This window comes from Aquarana catesbeiana, linkage group LG08 (assembly GCF_042186555.1).
Source record: "Aquarana catesbeiana isolate 2022-GZ linkage group LG08, ASM4218655v1, whole genome shotgun sequence".
In the NCBI taxonomy this organism is placed as follows: domain Eukaryota; kingdom Metazoa; phylum Chordata; class Amphibia; order Anura; family Ranidae; genus Aquarana; species Aquarana catesbeiana.
Window position 1 is genome coordinate 270719950 of NC_133331.1, and position 24535 is coordinate 270744484.

Genomic DNA, 24535 nt, shown 5'->3' on the forward strand with positions numbered 1-24535 from the left:
GCTCTAATTCATCCCAAAGCTGGTTCTGTCAGGTTGAGATCAGGACAGTCAAGTTCCTCCACCCCAAACTCGCTCATCCGTGTCTTTATGGACCTTGCTTTGTGCACTGGTCCAAATCATTTGGTGGAGGGGGGATTATGGTGTGGGGTTGTTTTTCAGGGGTTGGGCTTGGCCCCTTAGTTACAGTGAAGAGAAATCTAAAGGTGTCAGCATACCAAGACATTTTGGACAATTTCATGCTCCCAACTTTGTGGGAACAGTTTGGGGATGGCCCCTTCCTGTTCCAACATGACTGCACACCACTGCACAAAGCAAGGTCCATAAAGACATGGATGAGTGAGTTTGGGGTGAAGGAACTTGACTGGCCTGCACAGAGTCCTGACCTTAATCCGATAGAACACCTTTGGGAAGAATTAGAGTGGAGACTGCGAGCCAGGCCTTCTCGACCACATCAGTGCCTGATCTCACAAATGCACTTCTGGAAGAATGGTCAGACATTCCCATAGACACACTCCTAAACCTTGTGGACAGCCTTCCCAGAAGGGTTGAAGCTCTTATAGCTGCAAAGGGTGGGCCAACTCAATACTGAACCTACTTAAGCTGTCCAGTCCAGATGATCTCCACCTTCTCCTTGGTCACAGCTCTAGTGACGCTCTCCTGTGTTCCTGTTAAAGACTTGCTTGGCTGGCTTCCTTCTGGCTCCAGATCCTGCTTGCTGTTTTACTATGCTGTTCTCTGGCTCCCTGACGTTATGGCTTGTCTGGCTGTCCGTTCAAGTTCCTGAACTCTGGCTATGTTTTGACTATGTTTACTCTGTTTACCTTTTTAATTATTATTAAACAAGTGTGATTTAAATTGTACCTCTGTCTCAGTCTGATTCATTATTTCTGACACAGTCACATCTGTGTCCCTCTTATGTCTCTGTCCGGCTTCAGTGCTGTTTTGCTGCACCTCCTGACTCCCGCCCGGCTGTTACACAGACATGTTGTAGCCAAAAGCACAACCATAAAAGACTCTGATGCTAACAGAGGGCGGGACCCGGGAGGTGCAGTAGGTCCTAGCAATCAACAACTAGTGAGGTTGGACAGGCTCCGTCGGGCTGCGGGACCTGCGCTGCATACTATCAGGGGTGATTATGAAGCGCAGTTCCTGCTACCTGACATAGGTTGAGCAGGAACCGACCATGCAGTGAGTCTGACGACTCAACCAGCCAGGAAAAACATCCCAGTGGGCCGGATATGGCCCGCCAGCCGTACTTTGGAGACCCCTGGTGTAAACAATGATTCCCGCAGCTTAGCAGATTGGCATTCATCATCACTATAACTAGAGCAGGTGGCTGAAGTAGGATTCACTGAACAGGGCCGGTCTGGGAATAAAAACCAGCCCTGGAAATAATTTCATACCAGCCTCATAGCATTATTATACCAGCCCAACAGCATAACATCATTAGTTTCTTCTTCATAAAAGGGAAAACCATACATTTTAAAGCACATTTGAAGAGTGTATTATACTCACCAGTGCCCATCAATGCAGCCTCACCAGCGCCCATCAGCTCAGCCTCATCAGTGCAGCCTCACCAGTGCTTATCAATACAGCCTCATCAGTGCCCATTAGCTCAGCCTCACTAATGTCCATCAATACATCCTCACCAGTGCCCATCAATGCAGCCTAATCGGTGCCCATCAATGCAGTGTCAACAGTGCCCATCAGTGCAGAGTGATCAGAGCCCATCAATGCAGCCTCACCAGTGCCCATCAATGCAGCCTGCTTAGTGCCTTTTGATGCAGCCTCACCAACGCCAATCAATGCAGCCTCACGAGTGCCCGTCAATGCATCCTCATCTGTGCCCATCAGCTCAGCCTCACCAGTGCCCATCAAATGCAGCCTCACCAGTGCCCATCAATGCAACCTGATCAGTGCCCATCAGCTCAGCCTCAACAGTGCCCACCAATGAAGCCTCACCAGTGCCCATCAATGCAGCCTCATCAGTGCCCATCAATGCAGCCTGATCAGTGCCCATCAGCTCAGCCTTACCTGTGCCCATCAGCTCAGCCTTACCTGTGCCTATCAATGCAGCCTGATCAGTGCCCATCAGCTCAGCCTTACCTGTGCCCATCAATGCAGTCTGATCAGTGCCCATCAGCTCGGCCTCAACAGTGCCCATCAGCTCAGCCTCACCAATGCCCATCAATGCAGCCTCACCAGTGCCCATCAGTGCAGCCTCATCAGTGCCCATCAATGCAGCCTCATCAGTGCCCATCAGCTCAGCCTTACCTGTGCCCATCAATGCAGCCTGATCAGTGCCCATCAGCTCAGCCTTACCTGTGCCCATCAATGCAGTCTGATCAGTGCCCATCAGCTCAGCCTTACCTGTGCCCATCAATGCAGTCTGATCAGTGCCCATCAGCTCGGCCTCAACAGTGCCCATCAGCTCAGCCTCACCAATGCCCATCAATGCAGCCTCACCAGTGCCCATCAGTGCAGCCTCATCAGTGCCCATCAATGCAGCCTCATCAGTGCCCATCAGCTCAGCCTTACCTGTGCCCATCAATGCAGCCTGATCAGTGCCCATCAGCTCAGCCTTACCTGTGCCCATCAATGCAGTCTGATCAGTGCCCATCAGCTCAGCCTCACCAATGCCCATCAGCTCAGCCTCACCAGTGCCCATCAATGCAGCCTCACCAGTGCCCATCAATGCAGCCTCACCTGTGCCCATCAATGCAGCCTGATCAGTGCCCATCAATGCAGTCTGATCAGTGCCCATCAGCGCAGCCTTGCCAATGCATGGGGAGAGCTGCCAGTTTACACAGAGCAGTAATCTCCCGCTTACCCGGCGCGGCCGCTGTCACACTAAGTCCCGCCTCCTGGACCGGCTCCTATGATAGGCATCACACGAAATAAATTATGATGAAACTAATTATCCAAATTTGAAAATGAATTTGATTTTGAAAATGAATTCAGAATGGAAACATATTGCAATAAATATGGTAAGGTATAAAAGGAAAATAAAATGATAATTCCTACTTAGGCTGCTTTATAGAATAGAAAAAAATAAAATACAATAGAAAAGAATAGAATAAAATAGAAAGAATATAGCCGTCTTTCAAAATTCAAATAGAATAGAATAAAATAGACTATAGTTGTCTTCCTAAATTCAATTTTTGACTAGAATAAAATAGAATGGAATAAAGTAGAAAGAATATAGCCATCTTCCGAAATTCGAAATTAGAAAAGAATAGAAAAAAAAAAAAAAAGTATAGAATAAAATAGAAAATAAAAGAATAGAATGGAATAGAAAATAAAGGAATATAATAGGAAAGAAATAGAATAAATTAAAATAAAAAAGGAAAGACTATAGCCGTCTTCCATAATTCGAATTTCAAATAGAATAGAACCAGCTATTCTTCAAAATGAATTTGGATTGATTCGATATTTACGATTCGAATTCCAATCCACTGTAAAAATTTTAATCCAACTGAAAACGAATATACAAAATGAAACTAAACTAAATGAATTTTATTATGAATGCAAGTAAATGTTATTATTAACAAATTAATGAATCAAACGGAAATTGAATGAAACAAATGTTTTCATTCTGGTACATGTCTACCTCATACATTCTCTTGCTGATAAAGACGTTCTTTTCATCACAGCCCATGTGCATCTCCGAATCTCCAGACCCTTCGTGCCGATTCACACAGGGGCAACACGACTTCAGCACGACTTTGCAAGACAACTTCAACGCGACTTCAGCGCGACTTTAAGCAACTTACAACGCGACTTCAAGTCGCCTCCAGGACAGGCGACTTTGGCTGTGGCCAATCACAGAATAATCAGCTCTCTGGGAGGGAGGGGTTTGCCTGGGTAAACTAATTTCTTTTCCTGTAAAGTCACTTCAATATAGATGGAGATCCGACTTGGAGAGGACTTCCATTGAATTCTATGGGTACAGGTCACCTAGAAGTCGCCTTGAAGTAGTATAGGAACCTTTTCTGAAGTCGGAGCGACTTCAGTAGTGTACATTAAGACGGCTCTCATTGACTATAATGCAATTCCCAATGTTAAGCGACTTGGGGAGACTTGAGGGCTGGCAAGTCGGATCCCAAGTCGTTGTAGTGTGAACCGACCCTTCTGCTGCTGTCCAGCACTGGTCTGAACTCACCTGACGACTATGCAATGAGGAATAATGGGATGTGAACCCCTGTACCTCTTTCCTGTACAGGAACCAGAGAAATGGCTTCTGCAGATTGTAAATCTTTTATACAGTACACCTCTGCAAACAACAGCACTTCTCATGGACGTGTGGGAATTTGGGTTTCTACAAAATATGTTTGCAGAGGTCTGCAAATGATGTCCAAAATCCACTTATCTGTAAGGGACTCCATCCAGACCCCTACAAAGTGAAGCAGTCTTGCCCCCACTGGAGAAGTCTGGACAGACAAGTCTTCAGAAACTTTTCTCCTCCACTGGAGAAGTCTGGACAGACAAGTCTTCAGAAACTTTTCTCCTGGCTGGGCTTGGACTTGGAGACTTTGGAAAAAGAGGAATGGACGTTCAGGGTTGTCTGTAATATTCTCGTCCAGGTCTGTAAGATCTTTCTTGAATTAATCTTTTGTTTGGGCGAAGGGACTTCCGCTAACATCTTGTTTCCTTTCGTAACAAGCCAGATCTACCTCCCAAAAATCTGTGAATGGCCTCCTCCAAAGTCTACCCAAAAAGCATTTTTCCAGTGAAAGTATTGGAACATAGCCCCTTCTTTTTAAGCATTATCGGCTGACCAGTGATTTAATCATTAAGCTCTGCGGGCTGTCACTGAATGAACCATCAGACAAGCTGTGTTTCTGATCTGGATAGCTGCTGCTTCCTTTATAAAATCTGCTTCTATGTGCAAAAGTGGATGTGACCTCCCCTCCATTTTTTCGTTCAACCAGTGGGTTGAACAAAAAAAAAAACTGACTAGATTCCCCCGTCCACACTCTATATGTTGATGGGGGAATCCTGCCTACTGAGCTATTGTATTCCAGCAGGGAGACTCCCTCGCCATCAGAATACGCTGATCAGTGTTGCAAGCTATAGCCTGCAGCTCTAATCAAGCAAGGACAATCCAATAGGGCAGTTGTACAGATCAGTGGATCGACTTCTGTACAACCACAGTGCCCATACATGGATGGAAATTTGGCCAGTTCAGCATGCATGGCTGGCTTTAAAGTTTTTAACACAGAGGTCATTGCCACTGCTGGCCTAGAGGTGGCTCCTCCAAATGTGAAGAGGTGTGTATCAATTTTGCAATCTTTTAGATCTTTGAAGGACACCAAATCTTCTAAGGGCAATGAGATATGGCATGACAGCCTCTATATAGATGCAACTACTTTGGCGAGAGTATCCCAAAGGGCTGAATCTTTCAGGTGGATTGGGTAAAATTAAGTTACCCTATTGTGCATTGTGATGGAACTGTCTCAGCACCCCGACTGAGTGTTTCCATCAGTATAGCGCTTCCTCTAGTCTGGACTGAGCTACCAGATATTCTAGCCGCATAGAATACAAGACTAGCTAACAAATAGCTTGTATGAGATCTGAAACACTTTATTGAAATGTAGACACATACTTTATACCCCACAGGAGAACAGTCCCCTCTTGATCATATTACTCTAATGCCGCATACACACAGTCGGAGTTTCCGACAACAAATGTTCGACGGGAGCTTGTTGTTGGAAATTCCAACCGTGTGTAGGCTCCATCGAACATTTTCCGTCGGAACTTCCAACAAACAAAACTTGAGATCTGGATCTCCAATTTTCCGACAACAAAATCCGTTGCCGTAAATTCCGATCGTGTGTACAAAATTCTGACGCACAAAATTCCACGCATGCTCGGAATCAAGCAGAAGAGCCACACTGGCTATTGAACTTCAATTTCTCGGCTCGTCGTACATCACCGCGTTCTTGACATTCGGAATTTCCGACAAGATTTGTGTGACCGTGTGTATGCAACACAAGTTTGAGCCAACATCCGTCGGAAAAAAAAAATGGATTTTGTTGTCGGAATGTGCGATCCTGTGTACGCGGCATATCAGTACAAACTAACCAGAAACATAATTAACATGAGCTAATTAACTAGTCACTTAAACCAGCCTAGATGACTCAATGCCCACTCAGACAATGTTGATTAATCAGACAATAGGTGACCCAATTAACCATTAACAATGGGACAGACATGCTTAGCAGAAAACACATAACACCTTAATAAACAGACAATAGCAGGAAACCCCCAGCAACAGACTGTCTGGCTCCTACATTGGAGGACATGGAAAAGAGGCCAATGTGACCAGCTCTTTCAATGAACATGAATAGTTCAGAATCAAACAAACCAGGAATAGTCTTCATATATTTCTTGAGAGATATTGTTGATAAATATTACTGTCCCATTTGAAGTAATCAAAACCACATTCTCAGTGTCCATTAAGTAGCTGTCCCTCATTTTCTCGGTCATCCTGTGCCCCTAATAGACACAGGGTAACTTACACATAAGAGGGGCCTGTGGAGCCAAAACACAGGTTTCCCAACCTCTCCGAGGGAAGCTATGTTCCACGGACCCCCCGCCCAAAGTGACTCCCGTCACATGCAGGTTTTGTTTAGTTGTCAGGCCTTGAACATTTTTCTTCAATCATCTCTGGGATCTCAAAAATGAGGGAAGCTCTTTTTAACATCTGGGTAGTAGCTCCTCCGCGAAGAGGCTTCTTCCTCCCATTCAATATCCTGTTTAACTTCATTCATTAGTGCTGGTGATGCATGCTGATGTGAATTTTAGTAAAGACGGGGAGAGGTCCACTTTAATAGAGTGATGTCATGTGACCTCCCAGAATCCCTCTCACCTCTCCAGTCAGGTCTGTTTTTTCTTAATATAGATAAGAGTGATGTCATGTGACCTCCCAGAATTCTTCTCCCCTCTCAAGTCACATCTGTGTTTTATTAATAGAGATAAGAGTGATGTCATGTGACCTCCCAGAATCCCCCTCACCTCTCCGGTCAGGTCTATGTTTTATTAATAGAGATAAGAGTGATGTCATGTGACCTCCCAGAATCCCCCTCACCTCTCCAGTCAGGTCTGTGTTTTATTAATAGAGATAAGAGTGATGTCATGTGACCTCCCAGAATCCCCCTCACCTCTCCGGTCAGCTCTGTGTTTTATTAATTGAGATAAGAGTGATGTCATGTGACCTCCCAGAATCCTCCTCACCTCTCCGGTCAGGTCTGTGTTTTATTAATAGAGATAAGAGTGATGTCATGTGACCTCCCAGAATCCTCCTCACCTCTCCGGTCAGGTCTGTGTTTTATTAATAGAGATAAGAGTGATGTCATGTGACCTCCCAGAATTCTTCTCCCCTCTCTGGTCACATCTGTGTTTTATTAATAGAGATAAGAGTGATGTCATGTGACCTCCCAGAATCCTCCTCACCTCTCCAGTCAGCAGGTAGATGATCTCCAGGGTGAGGTTTAGAAAATTTTGAGCCTGATTCATCCCTGAAACGGAAAACAGGTACGCACCAGACCCCTGCTGTCAGCCGCATTCAATTTAAGTGTGAATCCAGCCTAACAGTGATGTCATGTGACCTCCCAGAATCCCTCGCACCTCTCCAGTCAGGTCTGTGTATTATTAATAGAGATAAGAATGATGTCATGTGACCTCCCAGAATCCTCCTCACCTCTCCGGTCAGGTCTGTGTTTTATTAATTGAGATAAGTGATGTCATGTGACCTCCCAGAATCCTCCTCTCCGGTCAGGTCTGTGTTTTATTAATAGAGATAAGAGTGATGTCATGTGACCTCCCAGAATCCTCCTCTCCGGTCAGGTCTGTGTTTTAATAATAGAGATAAGAGTGATGTCATGTGACCTCCCAGAATCCTCCTCCCATCTCAGCAGGGTGAGCTGTAATATCCTCTCAGTTCCCAAAGTGTTGTAGGTATTTCTTTATTCTGTTTTCTAGCCTGGAGGAGGTGCAGGCTGTACTCTCCCTCCTCTCTGCACACATAAGCACTCTCTGATTAGACTGTTACACCTTGGGGCAGTTTGATGTCATTTTGCCGGTTGAAAAATACTGCTCTAGATGAACCACACATCTCCAACCCCCCCCCCCCCCCCCCCCTTCACAGGTGAGCAGATCAGATGCTGCAGCCAGGCTAAAAGTCATTCAACTTTGCTAGGTTCTAATTTTGAGCTACGAAAAAATGGCCGCCACTACTTCTTCTTGAAGGCTCCTCAAGCTAAGGGAACATGGCCGCTGCTGTTCAGCAGACAGTGCTTTAGGGAATGTTCGCCCTCTAGCGTCAGCTGCAGAAGTGAGCTGATTGCAGACACTTCCGCCCGGTACCCGTGGCTCATGAGCGTGTGGTTGATATAGCAACGCGCGCTCTAGCGATGGGACGTTTGGCTCGTAGAGGGGCGGCCATGTCGTTGTAGCCCAGAGAGGAGGAGGAGCTGCAGCAGTGGAAGAATCCTCCCGGTGGGGGTGTGAGGCTGCAGAGGGGTTGCACAGTGAGGAGGAGGTAATAATGTCTTCTTATTATTATTCTATTCAAAGAGGATGGAAATGAGGAAAGGGGGTCCAGCTCCTTTTGTGGACTGTATTGGTGGGGGGGGGGGGGGTCATGTGACCTTTGGAGGCTTGTCACATGTCAAAGCACTGGCTACATGGCTACTCTCAGGCCCTGACAGCTGGACACCAGGGTGGGCACCAGTTTCCTGTTTGGCATTTCTGATGCCCGGTAGCCACCCCTTTTCTATGGAGAGAAGAGCAAAGCGTGTGCACACACCGCCTCCTACCATAGTGCAGCCCCCCCCCCCATTGTGGTTGCATGGTTTGGCCCATATTGGTCAGCTTGAAGACCAATTGTCTGTGAAGGGGTTGTGGCATCGCAGCACCAAGTGCTGTCTTTTGACCATGGCTACCTTAACGAGAAGACCAGCAAAGTCACAGCATGCAACAACTTTAACACGCCAATGTCTATGCCTTCAAGAAAAGTCGGACTTCCTGGCGGCCGCCATGTCTCGTTGACCAACAGCGGCTTAATGATGGGGAGACTGGGGGCAGGTTAACATTAAGCCTGTCTTCCAAGCTAGTGGATTGAAGTTCCCGGGCCCCCAGGACAACTCTTCCAGTCAGTGTAGAACAGTGGTTCTCAACCCTGTCCTCAATACCCCCAACAGGCCATGTTTTGGGAATTTCTATTAGATAAAATAGCTGTCCAAAATACCATATCATTGACTCTGATTTAAAGCACCTGTGCAAGATAAAGGAAAACCTGCAAACATGGCCTGTTGGGGGTACTTGAGGACAGGGTTGAGAACCACTGTTGTAGAAAATAAAAGAGCAGCTCAGACTGCCTCCTCTCTGCAGTACCTCTCCTCCACCTCAAGATGTCCTCAGTCCTCTGAATTAAACATTTATCTTAGAAAACTGAGAACATACTGTGAGTACAGGAAGTCATGGACCCGGGAACTCAGCATGGGGATGGTGGGAACCCCTCATAATGGGCACAGCAGGTGTACAAACCTGGGAACTCAGCATAGGTATGGTTGGAACCCCTCGTAATGGGCACAGCGGGTGTACAGAGCTAAGAACTCAGCACAGGGATGGTGGGAACTAGGGTTGCCACCTCATCCCTTTAAACCCGAACACCTTTGAATTACACAGGTTCTGAGGCTAATTTAATGCAGATAAGGCACCAAGTGAGTTTAGTTACCACCTTAATTAGCCACAGAACCTGTGTAATTAATATTAGTTTGTGTTTAAAGGGATGAGGTGGCAACCCTAGTGGGAACCCTTCATAAAGGTCCCTACAGGTGTACAGACCTGGGAACCCAGCATAGGGATCATGGGAACCCCTTATAATGGACACAGCAGGTGTACAGGTCCATGAACCCAGCATCGGGATGGTGGGAACCCCTCATAACGGGCACAGCAGGTGTACAGACCCAGGAACTCAGCACAGGGATAATGGGAGCCCCTCATAATGGGCACAACAGGTAGAAAGACCCAGTAGCTCAGCACAGGAATGGTGTGAACTCTTCATATTAGCCACAGCAGGTGTTTATACCCAAGAACTCAGCACAGGGATGGTAGTAACTCCTCATAATGGCACAGCAAGTGTACAGACCTGGGAACTCACTGCATGGATTGTGGGACTACTCCAGAAAGCATCAGTTCCCTAGCCCTCTCCCTCCTTGTACATCATACGCCTTTCCTTTTGTGGTAGTGTCTAATTTCATTCTATGCTGGCCCAGCTCCTCCACCCTTCCTCACCTCTTTACATACCCTTTTATGTAGCCTCTGGGGAGGAAAGAAGAAAAATGCTATAGAATGTCACTTGAGTGTACTGGGGCTTCTAAAGTTTGGAAGGTTGTTGCCGAAATGAATGGTCTGGTGACAGGGTCTCTTTAAAGCCAGAAAATGGATAGAATAGAATTTGCAGGAGGAGTTTGGAGGGGCAGCCATAGGTACTTCTCTGATTACATATTCCGCGCCATCATCTCAAAGATCTTACTGTGGTCCTCATTTCCATGTTATTATTTCCTTTGAAGACTAAAATAGGATCTGTTGTAGGGAAAAGACTGCTGTGGGTCCAGTTGTGTGATTCCAGCAAACACCGGCAGACGTTGTGTCACTCGATGCTCTCGCTTATTACGATTTGTTTTGTTTTTTTACCAAAAATATGTAGAAGAGTACATATTTGGCCTAAACTGATGAAGACATTTATTTTTTTTTGGGAAGGTTTTTTATTATAGCAAAAAGGTAAAAAATATTGGGGTTTTTTTTGTCGCTATTTTTTTTTTGTTTATAGCGCAAAAAATAAAAACCGCAGAGGTGATCAAATACCACCGAAAGAAAGCTCTATTTGTGGGAAAAAAAGACATACATTTTGTTTGGGTACAACTTCGTACGACCGCGCAATTGTCAGTTAAAGCGACGCAGTGCTGTATCGCAAAAAACGGCCTGGTCATTAAGGGGGCAAATTCTACCGGTCCTTAAAGTGGGGTTCCACCCAAAAAACAAAAATACCTGTAAAAATTCTAAAAAAAAACCCAAAAAAACATTTGGATTTTTTTTTTTTTTTACTTACCTCTAATAGCCTGTTGCTAGGTGGTCCCTCGTAGTCTGCCTGTTCCTTTGCCTGGGCTGGTGACATCACTTCCCCCCAGGCACAGGAAGGGCTCCGCTCTGCTCCCTACCTCCTGTCAATCATCTGGGACCCAATACAGGTCCCAGGTGATTGAGCGGCCAATCACGGCGCGCGCGCCGCTCGCGCATGCGCAGTGGGTGCCAGGCTGTGAAGCCACAGCCCGGCGCCCACAGTTGAAATGCCGGCGCCGACTAGTGGAGGGGGGGGACGAGCGGGGCTTCGATCCCCCGCATCGCTGGACCCAGGGACAGGTAAGTGTCCAATTAAAAGTCAGCAGCTGCAGTATTTGTAGCTGCTGACTTTTAATTTTTTTGACGGCCCCCCTGGGTGGAACTCCTCTTTAAGTGGTTAAACAATGGGCTGCGCAATATAAGAAATGTTTCAAATAAAGTCCCAAGTGAAAAATGAACAGATACAATTGAGATGCCCATTTTACAAACCAAACCCGTCAGGTGACAATGGCGTTCGCTGGCACTTTTGGTATACACAATGACATAGACATGCTGCTCCGCTCTATGTGTTTCGTCACCAAATGGTGGTGGTCCACAACCTATAGGTGTGACAGGCAATCTGGTGCTTACTGACACTGGCTGGGAGGGGAACAAACTGACACTGATGTCACCAGTAACACAAATACAGTGATCAGTGATAATACTGTACTAATGACGCTGGCTGGGTGACAGGGGTGGTCAGGAGGACAATCAAGGGGTTAACTGTTTGCCTACCAAGAGTATGCAAGTGTGTGTTGCTTTTTTTTTTTTTTTTCAAAGGGTAAATTTATTGATGTCTCACAAAGTACAATAAAACGCATTAACTATTCTTCAGAAAGTATATGGTCACATAATCAGAGATAAGCATTTGTTCAGTCACATATGTAGCTTTTCAACATACAACAATTTAAATATTCTCTACTTCTAGGAAAAAACAAATGTAGGTACATTAGGTTTAAAAGTGAAATTATCCTTACTTAAGCATAACATTCAAAACTTTGGTAAAGAGTATCTACTATTCCAATGTTCATGTTAGTGTTCACTGCGCTTGTACGGGAATACTCCATAAAACCTTAAATACTATATATTTATGCTCCAAAAACCGTAACATGGTATCTATGGATATTTATGTCTCGATGTCACCAGAAACCAAAGTGATCCATCCAGACCATAGCTTCTCAAACTTTTTTAGGCATCCCCTAGAACAGAGGTGGGCAACCATTTGAGCATAGTGCGCCAAAAAATGTTTGCAAAGAAATTGAGCGTGCCGATTTTATAACAAAAAAAATATAAGTATAAAGTAAATGTTGTAAACAACTTGAGTATTAGTAAGAAATTAACATCCTGCACTCCCATGCCTCAGGTCAGCCCCAATTCCTGCAACACCACACTTCAGATCAGCTCCAATTCATGCACCTTCACACCTCAGATCACTGCCCCCCCCCTGCAAATCTCTCCCACCACTGTAACCCCCCTGCTCATCTGCCCCACCACTGTACCCTCCTGCTCTTCTGTCCCACCACTGTACCCTCCTACTCTTCTGTCCCACCACCGTACCACCCTGCTCTTCTGTCCCACCACCGTACCACCCTGCTCTTCTGTCCCACCACTGTAACACCCTGCTCATTTGACCCACCAATGTTCCCCCTTTCTCATCTACCCCACCACTGTAACCCCCTGCACATCTGCTCCACTGCCATACCCCCCCTGCACATCTGTCCCACCACTGTACCCTCCTGCTCTTCTGTCCCAACACTGTACCTCCCTGCACATCTGCTCCACCACCGTACCCCCATGTTCTTCTGTCTCACCGCTCAACCATCTTCTCATCAGTCCTAAAACTGAACTTATCTGCTCATCTGCTCCACCACTGTACCTCCTGTACATTTGTCTCACATCTGTTCCCCCTGCTCTTCTGCCCCACCACTGTAACCCCCGCTCATATGTTCCACTGATGTACCTCCTTTCCCCTCTGCCCCACCTTTGTACCTACCTGCTCCTCTGCCCAACCACTGTAACCCCCTGCTAATCTGTCCCACCAATGCAACAACTTTTACATCTGTCCCACTGCTGTACCCCCTGCTCTTCTGTCCCAACACTGAACCCCCTTCCCATCTGCCCCAACACTGAACCCCCTTCTCATCTGGCCCAACACTGAACCCCCCCTTCTCATCTGGCCCAACACTGAACCCCCCCCCCTGCTCATCTATCCCACCACTGAACCCCCTTCTCATCTGGCCCAACACTGAACCCCCCCTGCTCATCTATCCCACCACTGTAACCCCCTTCCCATCTGCCCCAACACTGAACCCCCTTCTCATCTGACCCAACACTGACCCCCCCTGCTCATCTATCCCACCACTGTAACCCCCTTCTCATCTGGCCCAACACTGACCCCCCCCCCCCCCCCCCCGCTCATCCGCCCCATCAATGTACCTCTCTGCACATCTGCTCCACCTCCGTATCCCCATGCTCTTCTGTCTCACTACTGAATCACCTTCTCATCTGTCCTAACATTGAAACCATCTGCTCATCTGCCCCACCCCACTGTAACCCACATTCAGGGGAGAAATCCAGCTAGATCTGTGGGTTGTGTTTACAAACCCACAGATCTCTATGCTGTCATTAGTCACATCCGGTCAGCAGGTATACAGCCAAAATGATTGTCTGTTACCTGCTGACAATCACAGCACAGATCAGCAGAGAGCGCACGCATACGTGCCTCTAAATCAGAAAGTACACATCGGTGTGTGGGTACATGGCGGTTCCTGAGGCTGCCACCCGCTAGAGGTAAATGTACTGCTGGTGGTCGGTAAGAGGTTAAAGGGTGAAATGTATTATTATTTTTTGATTGCAGCTTGATCTCTAGCAAAGTGGCACTTCCAATGTCCTGAGGGGCTAGGAAGGCTTAAAGGTGGCACAAAGGTCTTTCCGAAGACGCCATGATGGAGAGAGACGGCCTGATTGTCATCAAAGTGGAAGATGATGAAGATGTGGTGAGCGATGATCCGTGTAATGAGGAGGATATAAGCACAGGTAAGGAATAAACACTAAAACTGGGCATACACATCTAGATTTTCCAATGAACGTTTACAGGAAAATTCTCAGTACATTCGATGACTTGACAAATGCCCTTTGGAAAGTACTTTAAGCATTCAAATTTTTGGGACTTTCCTGAACAAAAACCTGTTGGGGCTCGTTCAAGTGCGGCCAGAGGAGCAGTAAGACCAGGCGGTTTAGCTGCAGTTTTTCCATCCCTGGACAGTCCAAATGAACAAAGATAAGCAGTCGCCCAGAGCTGAACACATGCCACGACCACAATGCTGTGCTTCGCAACCATGGCAAAAATTAAACAGCATGTCGCATTTGGTGAGCTTTACCACCACTGAATGCAACTAATGCAAGTCTATCGGACACTGAGATTGCAGTAATATGGGACTGGACTGGGCTAAATTGCTTCTTCATCACCTGTCAAACGCTTTTTAGCTACTTCCAGTCCGGGCCAATACTGACATTTCTCTCCTACATGTAAAAAACATATTTTTTTTTTTGCTAAAAAGCTATTTAGAACCCCCAAATATTATATTTATATATATATATATATATATATATATATATATATATATATATATATATATATATATATATTAGGGCCTCTGCATATATATATATATATATATATATATATATATATATATATATATAAGCAGAGGCCCTAGAGAATAAAAAAGGTGGGTGTTGCATATTTTTATGTAACACTTAATTTGTCTTTTAAATGCACATTTTTTTTTTAAAAATACACTTTAAAGCGGTAGTAAACCACACCATTTTTTATTTTTAAACCCTGCAATGTAAAGGCATAATGTGCTAGTATAGCATAGCATACTAGCACATTATGAATTATTACCTTAGAATTAAGCCCTCCAGCGGCACGCTGTCACATCTGAGAGGGCTTCCACCTTCACCCGGTCTTCCTTCCGGGTTTGTGTGCTCCGGCCGTCTGATTGGCCGTGCTGTGATAACGTTACTCTGGCGCGCATGTCACGTGGCAGTCACGGATTGCTGCATGGGGGGTTCTGAAGGGACCATACGGGTATGCCGTCCATTCAGAGCGCACGCGTCGGTGACGTCACTGGCTGCATGCAGTGTGAATATCTCCTAAACTGTGCAGGTTTAGGAGATATTCACGGTACCTACAGGTAAGCCTTATTATAGGTAGAACATCCCTCGTGATAGCATTGGAGCTGCACTATTATTCGTTAAAATATTGTAATCTCGATTCAACCCCTCTCACGATCTTAATCCGGCATTTCCACGATTTAGTGCAAAGCCGTTCTCTGCTCACAACTGTCATATAAAAATAAATAAATAAAAAAAAAAGCAGCCTGCAAAGTTTATCACAACGTTGTTCAGCGCTGAGATAAAAAGAAACATTGTATCATTTGGTTATTTTAGATCAAAGGGATTAACTTTGGTCTGTAAATGAGGGCGGTTTAACCAATTGAAGACCAGGCCTTTTTCTGACACTTGTTGCTTAAAAGTTAAAATCAGTATTTTTTGCTAGAAAATTACTCAGAATATATTTTATTAATATATATATTATTTTATTTTTTTTAGCAGAGACGCTAGAGAATAGAAGGGCGGTCAATATTCTTTGTCACACTATTTGCACGGCAGTCTTTCAAAAACAATTTTTTGGGAAAAAATACACTTCGATGAATTAAAAAAAAAAACGAAACAGTAAAGTTAGCCCAATTTTTGATGATGGGGGGGGGGGGGTGATCTTTATTCTAAACCAAAAAATTATGATTCTCATTTTATCCAGAATCGTGCAGCTCTAGATAGCATAGGCCTTGACAAGTCCCCTTTATGAAGAGATAGGGGGTTTATTAGACTCCAGATCTCTCCTTTGGCCTCCAATGCAGTTAATCGTACACAGATCAGTCTGATTGGCTGCTTCACTGGTTGGTAACGGGCAGGTAAATGAAGAAGTGAACCTGGAAGTGACTAAATCTTTGTCGCTTCCGGTTACTGACATCCCACAGTGGGAGAAACGACGTCCGGGAACCGGATGCTTCCTTCAAAAGTGACGGGGGGGGGGGGGGGGGGCTGCCTGTAAAAGTGATCCAGCAGCATTTTAGCCGCTAGGATTACTTTTATAGTGAAGGGGATTGCTGGCTGAAACACAAAAATGATCACCCTCCCTATCCTGCAACGTACCGGTACGTCTCTGGACAGGAAGCTGTTAAAAGCAGTCCACCAGGGATTGCTTTTCAGAAGGGTGGCAGGAGCCGGCACACACATGAACAGCCCCTTAGAGATTCATTCGTTCGAAAAAGTTTCCATCCTTCTCTTTCAGGTTTCTCATCACTGCGGTCAAAAAGGAATGCCGATTTGACCCCACTAGCAATTAGAAAATTGAAGGAACGTGCTTGAAATGAGAAATTTTCAAACAGGATTCTGCTAGTGTATGGCTAGTGAATGAGTGAATCTTTATTCACAGACCCAGAAGACTCCAGCGAAACTGCAGGAGACTTTCAGGATGAGGAAGATGAAAATGTGAAAGTTAAAGAGGAGGAAGTTCCTATGGAGATCAGCACAGGTGAGCTATTGGTGCATACCATAGTGCAGGGGTCTCAAACTGGCGGCCCTCCAGCTTTTGCAAAACTACAACTCCCATGAGGCATTGCAAGGCGGACAGTTACAAGCATTACACCCTCATCAGATGCATGATGGGACTTGTAGTTCCGCAACAGCTGGAGGGCCACCAGTTTGAGACCCCTGCCATAGTGCTTGGGCTTTCAACCACTCGACCTCCGGAAGGTTTTACCCCCCCCCTTCATGACCAGGGTATTTGTTGCTATTCAGCACTGCGCTTTATTTTTTTCTTTTTATCAAAAGAGAAATTCAAGCATACAGATTCCAGAAAATGCTCCTGGTACAAAGTTGTGATGCACAGGAACAGGTAATCGATTGCAGCTAGACCAATCTCCTGTACTTAAGAGGAGTGCACTGTCCAAAGACAATCCGGTACTCTTCTGCAGATCCAATTTTTGCACCGGTTTTGCTGCTGAGGCCGAGGGGGGGGACCCAAAGGAAATACTGCAAAAACCAGAAACATAGGGTGCACCAACCTCTAGCGCATTACCTTTGTGATAGCTTTATTGTGTAAAAAAGACAAATGTATACTCATAAACATCAGCAATAAGGCACATCAAAGTCCACAATGTACTTGAAGCGGCCTGGTCACCTAGGCAAGTCCCAAACGTGAGGAGACCGTTCAAACGGCTGACATGCTTTGAGAGGGGATCCCTTCTTCCTCAGAGCCAACCTTGGATAGTGCAAGAATGGTCTTTTATCACATCACATGATGCCCCAACTAAGCTCCCCCCATCAGTGGGTGGGCATAGAAACATATATGGCATGGGATATTACACTTGTTAGAGCTATGTGTATACACATGCAAAACCAAAGAAATTCCCGGCTCAACTTACCGACTAGCCTGCAACCAGTGGACTTGTCCTGTCTAATGCCCTGTACACACCATCGGACATTCCGACAACAAAACCGCGGAATTTTGTTCGAAGGCTCAAACTTGTCTTGCATAAACACAGTCACACAAATGGCCAAGAATTACGAACGTAGTGACGTACAAGACGTATGGCGAGCCGTTAAAAAGGACGTTCAATAGTCGTGATAACTCCATTACGAACGCTAGTTTTACAAGACCGAGCGCTTCCGGTTCGTTCTTGATTCGTTATTGATTCCGAGCATGCGTGAACTTTTGTGCGACTGACTTGTGTACACACGATCGGAAAGTCCGACAACAAAGTTTTGTTGGCGGAAAATTTGAGAACCTGCTAGCCAACATTTGTTCGATGGAGCATACACACGGTCGGACTTTCAGCCAACAAACTCACATCCAATATTTCCCGTCGGAAAATCCGATCGTGCGTGTACGCCACATTACAGTATGCGTTAAAAACGGGTTTCGTTTGCACACAAGTCTAAATTGTGAGAGTCTCCACAGTGGAGGCACATGCATTATAATGGATAGGCAGAGGTTAGGTAAGCCTGGAGGGAGCCCACCCCTCCTTAAAGGCACAGCACCATGGCAGCAAAGGTGTGCAGTGCATCCCCTCACCAATATTTCAATGGTAAAAACAAATGGCCACTGCCTTCACCTATAACTGGCCTTTTCAGCAAGGAGCATGGAAGGGCAACACATGCAAAGCAAAACCAAAGATATTCCCAGTTTAACTTGCCAGCCTGCAACCAACCAAATTATCCTAACAGTATGTGTTAAAAACAGGGGTTTAGTTTGCAAATAGGTGCATATTTTGGTTTTATTTTGCATGCATTGCCCTTCCATGTACTTCTTGCTGCAAAGGCCAGTTATAGGTGAGGGCAACGGCCATTTTTTTTGAACTGTTGGAATACTGGTGAGGGGACACACTGGACATCCTTGTTGCCATAGTGCTATATACTGGGTGTCCAGTGCACCCCTGTGCCTTTAAGGAGGGGTGGGCTCCCTCCAGATCCACCTGCCCTCTGCCTATCCATTATAATGCATATGCTTCCACTGTGGAGGATCTCAGAATTTAGAGTTAGGACTACAGAAAATACTGGGGAGACTTGACTTGGCTGCGTAGCTTACACATGTATTTGCAAATATGTGAAAACTAAGCCCCTGTTTTTAACGCAAACTGTTAGACAAGATCATTTGGTTGGTTGCAGGCTGGTCGGTGAGTTGAGCTGGGAATTTCTTTGGTTTTGTTTTGCATGAGTTGCCCTTCCATGTGCTCCTTGCTGCAAAGGCCAGTTATAGGTGAGGATAGTGGCCAATTTTTTGTATGTGTATACACATACATGTCAAACACATATACCCACTTGGTGGCATAAAATCCATCATCAATAATAAAAAAAATCTATTATCAATGATAAAACACTTATGTTATATTCCATACATACCAGATCTCATCTGCATTAGTGGAGCACTGTAAGATTGGAATGTTACAAAAGACCGTCCAATGAGGGCCACAACTCGACAAAGAGAGGGTGTGAAATTTGCGGCCATGTGCTGTACCGCAAATCCAAGGTGGACAGACCTTCTGTGGAACGCACGCTGGCCGAAAAAAAGGAAGTGCTCCGCCACCGTGATCACCATTATCTGCCATGTCCACCGGACACAGCAGTCATGGAACTGTGCCGCTGCGTAGCCCAGGGGGCATGCCAATGCACATGGGCTCGGTGGCAAGTACATCAGTGAGCCTGTAGCTGCTGCCCGCTAGCAGTAAATCTACTATTAGCAGGAGGCAAGTGGTTAAACATCTGGTTTATTGTCCTTGGATGCCTCTCCAGGTATTGCTTGCCACCGGCAACTGAGGACTATTTGTAGAATAGCAATACACATAATTGGCTGGGAAAAAAATATACATTTTGGTGTCTCAACTCATCCTAATTGTTATGTTCTTCTTCAGATGGACGATACAGAAGGTTCAATGCGGAAGAACACCCAGTGACTCCTCCAGAGGGCGAAGCAAAAGATGGTAGCTCCACAGTCAACACTGCAGGAGGAAATTCAGTGACCCCAAATCTCCATCCGGTGCTTCCTGCTACGTATCTCTCACCCGGGCCTTCTACGCAAATCGCTTTCTATTTTCCCACCCCTGCCCCCGTCACCCACCGCAAATATCGCAAACGTCCCAAAAAGTTTCCATGTACCGAATGTGGAAAAAGCTTTGACCAGAGGACGAAACTTGTTGCACATGAGCGTTCCCACACAGGGGAGAGGCCCTTTTCCTGCTCTGAGTGTGGCAAAGACTTTGCGCAGAAAGCCCATCTAGTTTCACACCAGAAGATCCATTCAGGGGAAAAGCCCTATTCGTGCTCAGAGTGCGGGAAGAGTTTCATAGAAAAGGCTCTCTTAAGCCGGCACCAGAAGTTTCATGCTGGGGTGAGGCCGTTTCTGTGCGCCATATGTGGCAGGCGGTTTTTCCAGAAAGGTGATGCGCTTAAACATGTGCGAATTCACACGGGGGAGAATCCCTATCCTTGCACCGAGTGTGGTCAGTCCTTCCCATATAAAGCCCGTCTCGATCGACATTTATTAAGCCACACGGGTGAGAAGCCTTTCTCCTGTTCCCACTGTGGGAGGGGATTCGCTTACAAAGGCCTTCTTCTGGCACACGAAAGAACTCATACAGACGAGAAGCCTTATTCATGTGCGGTCTGCGGGAAATCCTTCTCCCAGAAGTCCAACCTGGCCAGCCATGAAAGAACTCACACAGGGGAAAAGCCGTTTTCCTGTTCGGAGTGCGGGAAGAGTTTTACGAGGAAGGCCACCCTGATTGGCCATCAGAACACGCACAAGAAGAAACGTTTTGTACAGCTAAGGATGCGGGAAGAAAGTGGCTCTGAAATAGGGGAAAATACGGACATGTCAGCCACACAGAGCTGCCCACCACAGCAGGCTGAAAAGTAATTCCCGAGCACTATTTTAGTAGTATGTGTACGTCTCTGAAAGAGGAAAAATTAGGAACTAAACGCTCGTTCTTTACACAGTGAAGGTTTTAGTGAATCTTCAAAAGATGATGGGGCTGCCTGAGTCTTGTGTGCTATCTTCAGTCTTGTTAGTGTGGTGGCCATAGGAGGTTAGGACATGAGCTCTTGAGTGCTTATTTGTGGGGTAAATCACATACTGGTTTTGTATGTGTCTCAAAGGGTCACTCTAATGCCCTGTACACACGATCGGACATTCCGACAACAAAATCCATCAGTTTTTTTCTGACGGATGTTGGCTAAACCTTGTCTTGCATACACACGGTCACACAAAGTTGGTCGGAAATTCCGAACGTCAAGAACGCGGTGATGTACAACAAACCCAGAAAAATTAAGTTCAATAGCCAGTGCGGCTCTTCTGCTGATTCTGAGCATGTGTACACACGATCGGAATTTCCGACATCGGACTTTGTTGTCGGAAAATTTTAGATCCTGCTCTCAAACTTTGTGTGTCAGAAATTCCGATCGAAACTGTCCGATGGATCCTACACATGGTCGGAATTTCCGACAACAAGCTCTGATCGCACATTTTCCATCGGAAAGTCCGACCGTGTGTACAGGGCATAAGAGATTTTGTCCAATTGATGGTTTTGGTGACATCAAGTTCTACAATTTAACCTACTTATGGTGCCACAGTAACAAACTTAATTGAAAGGGCAGGACTTCCCGGATACACGAAAACCAGGGGCAGTGCCCACCCCCCAACCCCCCCCCCCCTACTATAGAGTATTGATTGCTACAAAAAGGCATATGCACTTGAATAAGACACAGCTACCGTGATATACAGATTGCAGTAGTGTTCCAATAAGAACAAAAAATCATGTCGGATGATGGCAACATTTCATGTTGGATACAGCAGGTGTGGAGACCTTAGTCTTTGTCTGACCACCTCGTGGTGTTCCAATAAGAACAAAAACCCATGACGGATGATGGCAACCCTTCATGTTGGACACAGCAGGTGTGGAGACCTTAGTCTTTATTTGACCACCTTGTGGTGTTCCAATGAGAACAAAAACCCATGGGGGGATGGTGGCAACCCTTCATGTTAGACACGACAGGTGTGGAGACCTGGGAACTAAGTGCAGTACTCTTACCAATAGAGTTCCCAGCAGATGTAAGAAGGCGTTGGATGGTTTATCCATCATTTACCAAAGACCGATATATTTTTCATCTGTCCTCCAAATGGTCTTATTCAACAGGAAAAATTATAGTTGATGTTCATGTCTACCTAACCTACTTAAATTAAATTCTTTTAGTCAAAGATAGGTACTTTGATTACCGTTACTAGACTAGTTTGTCTTGTAGTGTCTAGCAAAAGCTTTTAGCAAACTAACAATAAATTGAACACAAACTAACTGTGGGAAGTTAGTCTCAAATACACGCCACCACTTTTGAGAGTCTACAACCTGTAGAGGGTCAAACCACCCTAAAGAGTACACAGTTTAATTGTGGGACTTTAGTCTGAAATACACGCCAACGCTTTTGAGAGTCTCTAAGACACTAGTCTTAGAGTAGAGAAACAAAACACCCTAAGGCTACTTTCACACTGGGGCAGGTGGGCATCGGCGGGAAAGCGCAGCTATATTTAGCGACGCTTTACTGTCGTTTTAGCAGCGCTATTCACTTTTAACACCCGCTAGCGGCCGAAAAAGGATTAAAACCACCCGCAAAGCGCCTCCCTATTGATTTCAATGGGCGGGGGCGCTTTAGGAGCGGTGTATACACCGCTCCTACAGCGCTGGAAAGATGCTGCTTGCAGGTCTTTTTTACCTTCCTACAAGCGCACCGCTCCAGTGTGAAAGCACTCGGGCTGAGTTCTTAGTGGGTCACTTGTGTGCTTTAAAGAGAGGATCTCCTCATCACCTCTGCCCCAAGCATGACCAGCATAAAGTAAGAGGACAGTTGGTCATTCTCCCACCACCTTCTTCCAAGAAACAGAACTACTACATGGCCATTAAGTATTGTTCCCCTTAATTCTTAGAAAAATGAACAACCTTTCACTCAAAGTGTTTGTATGCTTGACCTGTGGAGTCCTAGGTGGTTGGGGATTGCCCCAGTAAAATATCAAAATGAAGGTGAGTTCTAATGGCCATCAAAAGCTATGCCCCTGGGTAACCATCGATGACAGATGTCTTCCACAAATTGTTTCTTGAGACCTGTAACTAGTAAGGGGTTTGTAATAAGCTATGTTAGATTGTTTCTTTCTGGGAAAACTCCTAGCCTGAGATATGAAAGGTTGACCTGAAGCCATCAATTAAGCCACCTGAGATGACCATATTCTTGAAATTGCCATAGTATTGGGTAATCGGCTGGCTTTTGATTGGCATGACTTGCAGGCATCTCCACAATCTGCTCATGCAGGAGATGATTGCCTATTGCAAGGCGACACTTCCTGCTGTGGTTTTGTGTCCCCGCATGCTTTGAGATGAAAACTTGGTTCCCAGAAGTGACTCCCCCCCCCCCCTTTATTACTGTCAAAACTGATACCTAATGCATGATATCCAAACATTTTAGAAATTTGTCAATGTGTCTTTAAGAATTTGTGCATCCCCTTCATTCATCCCGATTGGAGGAATACAGTTTAAAGGATGAATCCGACAAGAGGAACAAAAACAACCTACATGATCAATCTGCAAAGTGAAAATTTTGTTTACAGGTGTCTGTTATAATGTTTCATATGTGAAAGGCTGCTAAGGTGGGAGCTGAATGTCAGACTTGCTATCACACACAATGGCATTCCATTCAGCTATGACTCCAACCACTATTCTATCAGCACACCGTCTTCATTAGAAATGTGCCCTCAGTTACAGAAACCGATTTGTAGCCTTTTGTGCTGGCGCAGCTGGCAAATGGAGCTGCTTCAGATTTACATGGCCTGGAAAATAAACTTGCATGTGTTCTTTAGCCAGGCCAGCGCTATCCTTTACTCTGCAATTCAGCTCATTGGATGGTTTCCTCCAGTCACCAGCTGTTGTGTCTCTGATTGTTGTTAAAAAATAAAGAGGACTTGTCTGTGTTTATATTTTTTTGAGTCTGCTCCTTTGCAAAGGTGCTTCCTAACCTTGGGAATTTTATTGAGAGAGAAATTCTTGAGACACACGTCCTCCTAGTGTTGGACCCCCCTAAAAATGCTAATTTCCTGGCTGTCATGTGAATCTTCAGGACTTTTAGTCACTGACCCCAAAGAAGCATACAGGTAAGTTTTTCCGACATTACTGCTCTACAGTAGGGATTTAGTATTGAATTTAGAGGTTCAGGATAACACTCAGGCAAAAAGCATTTTTTACAGTGCACTAGAAGGGTTAGGTATTTTTTTTATATAAATGTACTCCCCCTCCCTTCCAGATATGCCCATGTCATATTAATACTAGCTTGTACACTCTTCTGCTCATGGAGGAAGTGAAATTTTGAGAGCCCTAGGCTATTTAGTACTCCAAGGTGCCCAGAAGAAGCTGCCAACAAGTAGGAGGCTTGTATACCACCTACCCACGCCCCCCCCCCCCCCCAGCAATGGTCCCAAAGAAAGTCTTCGTATAGGTGAGGCAGAAACAGTCAAACCCATCACAATTGAATAGTAAATGCACTGTTCTGATTGCCTTCCCAGTTCCTGCAGTGTCAAAAATGGCAGCTCTCCACTGCAAGAGCCCAAAATGGGGAGCAGAAAACAACTGACATAGCAATGTTTTAGGTGATACTGCACCAATTCCCATTACACCCCTCCCCTGGTCACCGCTAACAACTCACCCGGCACAAGTGAAACTTGGGTGTGCATCCCCCATGTTGCTAATATGCACCCCTCCATCATCTG

At 45.6% G+C, this 24535-nt stretch overlaps 2 protein-coding genes across 3 annotated transcripts in view; one reads left to right on the forward strand and one right to left on the reverse strand.

The window, feature by feature from the left end:
• Positions 1-24535, reverse strand: part of LOC141106741 (uncharacterized) — a 172748-nt gene that overhangs the window by 112662 nt on the left and 35551 nt on the right. The gene's annotated exons all lie outside the window — the stretch shown is intronic.
• Positions 8398-23745, forward strand: LOC141106468 (uncharacterized). 2 transcript variants are annotated; one of them, XM_073597264.1, is made up of 4 exons: positions 8398-8542; positions 14024-14202; positions 16670-16768; positions 19647-23745. In XM_073597264.1, exons 2-4 carry the CDS (start codon positions 14109-14111, stop codon positions 20648-20650), a joined length of 1197 nt encoding a protein of 398 aa, XP_073453365.1. In that variant the 5' UTR covers positions 8398-8542; positions 14024-14108; the 3' UTR covers positions 20651-23745. The 2 variants fall into 2 exon arrangements, with proteins under 2 accessions (XP_073453365.1, XP_073453366.1); XM_073597265.1 differs by lacking the exon at positions 16670-16768.

What these genes read in the sequence shown, in the direction of transcription:
- LOC141106468 (XM_073597264.1), top strand. Translation starts at nt 14,109, where the DNA reads ATGATGGAGAGAGACGGCCTGATTGTCATCAAAGTGGAAGATGATGAA. An exon ending in TGAGGAGGATATAAGCACAG is followed by an intron (nt 14,203 to 16,669) that starts GTAAGGAATAAA and finishes CTTTATTCACAG; the next exon opens with ACCCAGAAGACTCCAGCGAA. An exon ending in TCCTATGGAGATCAGCACAG is followed by an intron (nt 16,769 to 19,646) that starts GTGAGCTATTGG and finishes GTTCTTCTTCAG; the next exon opens with ATGGACGATACAGAAGGTTC.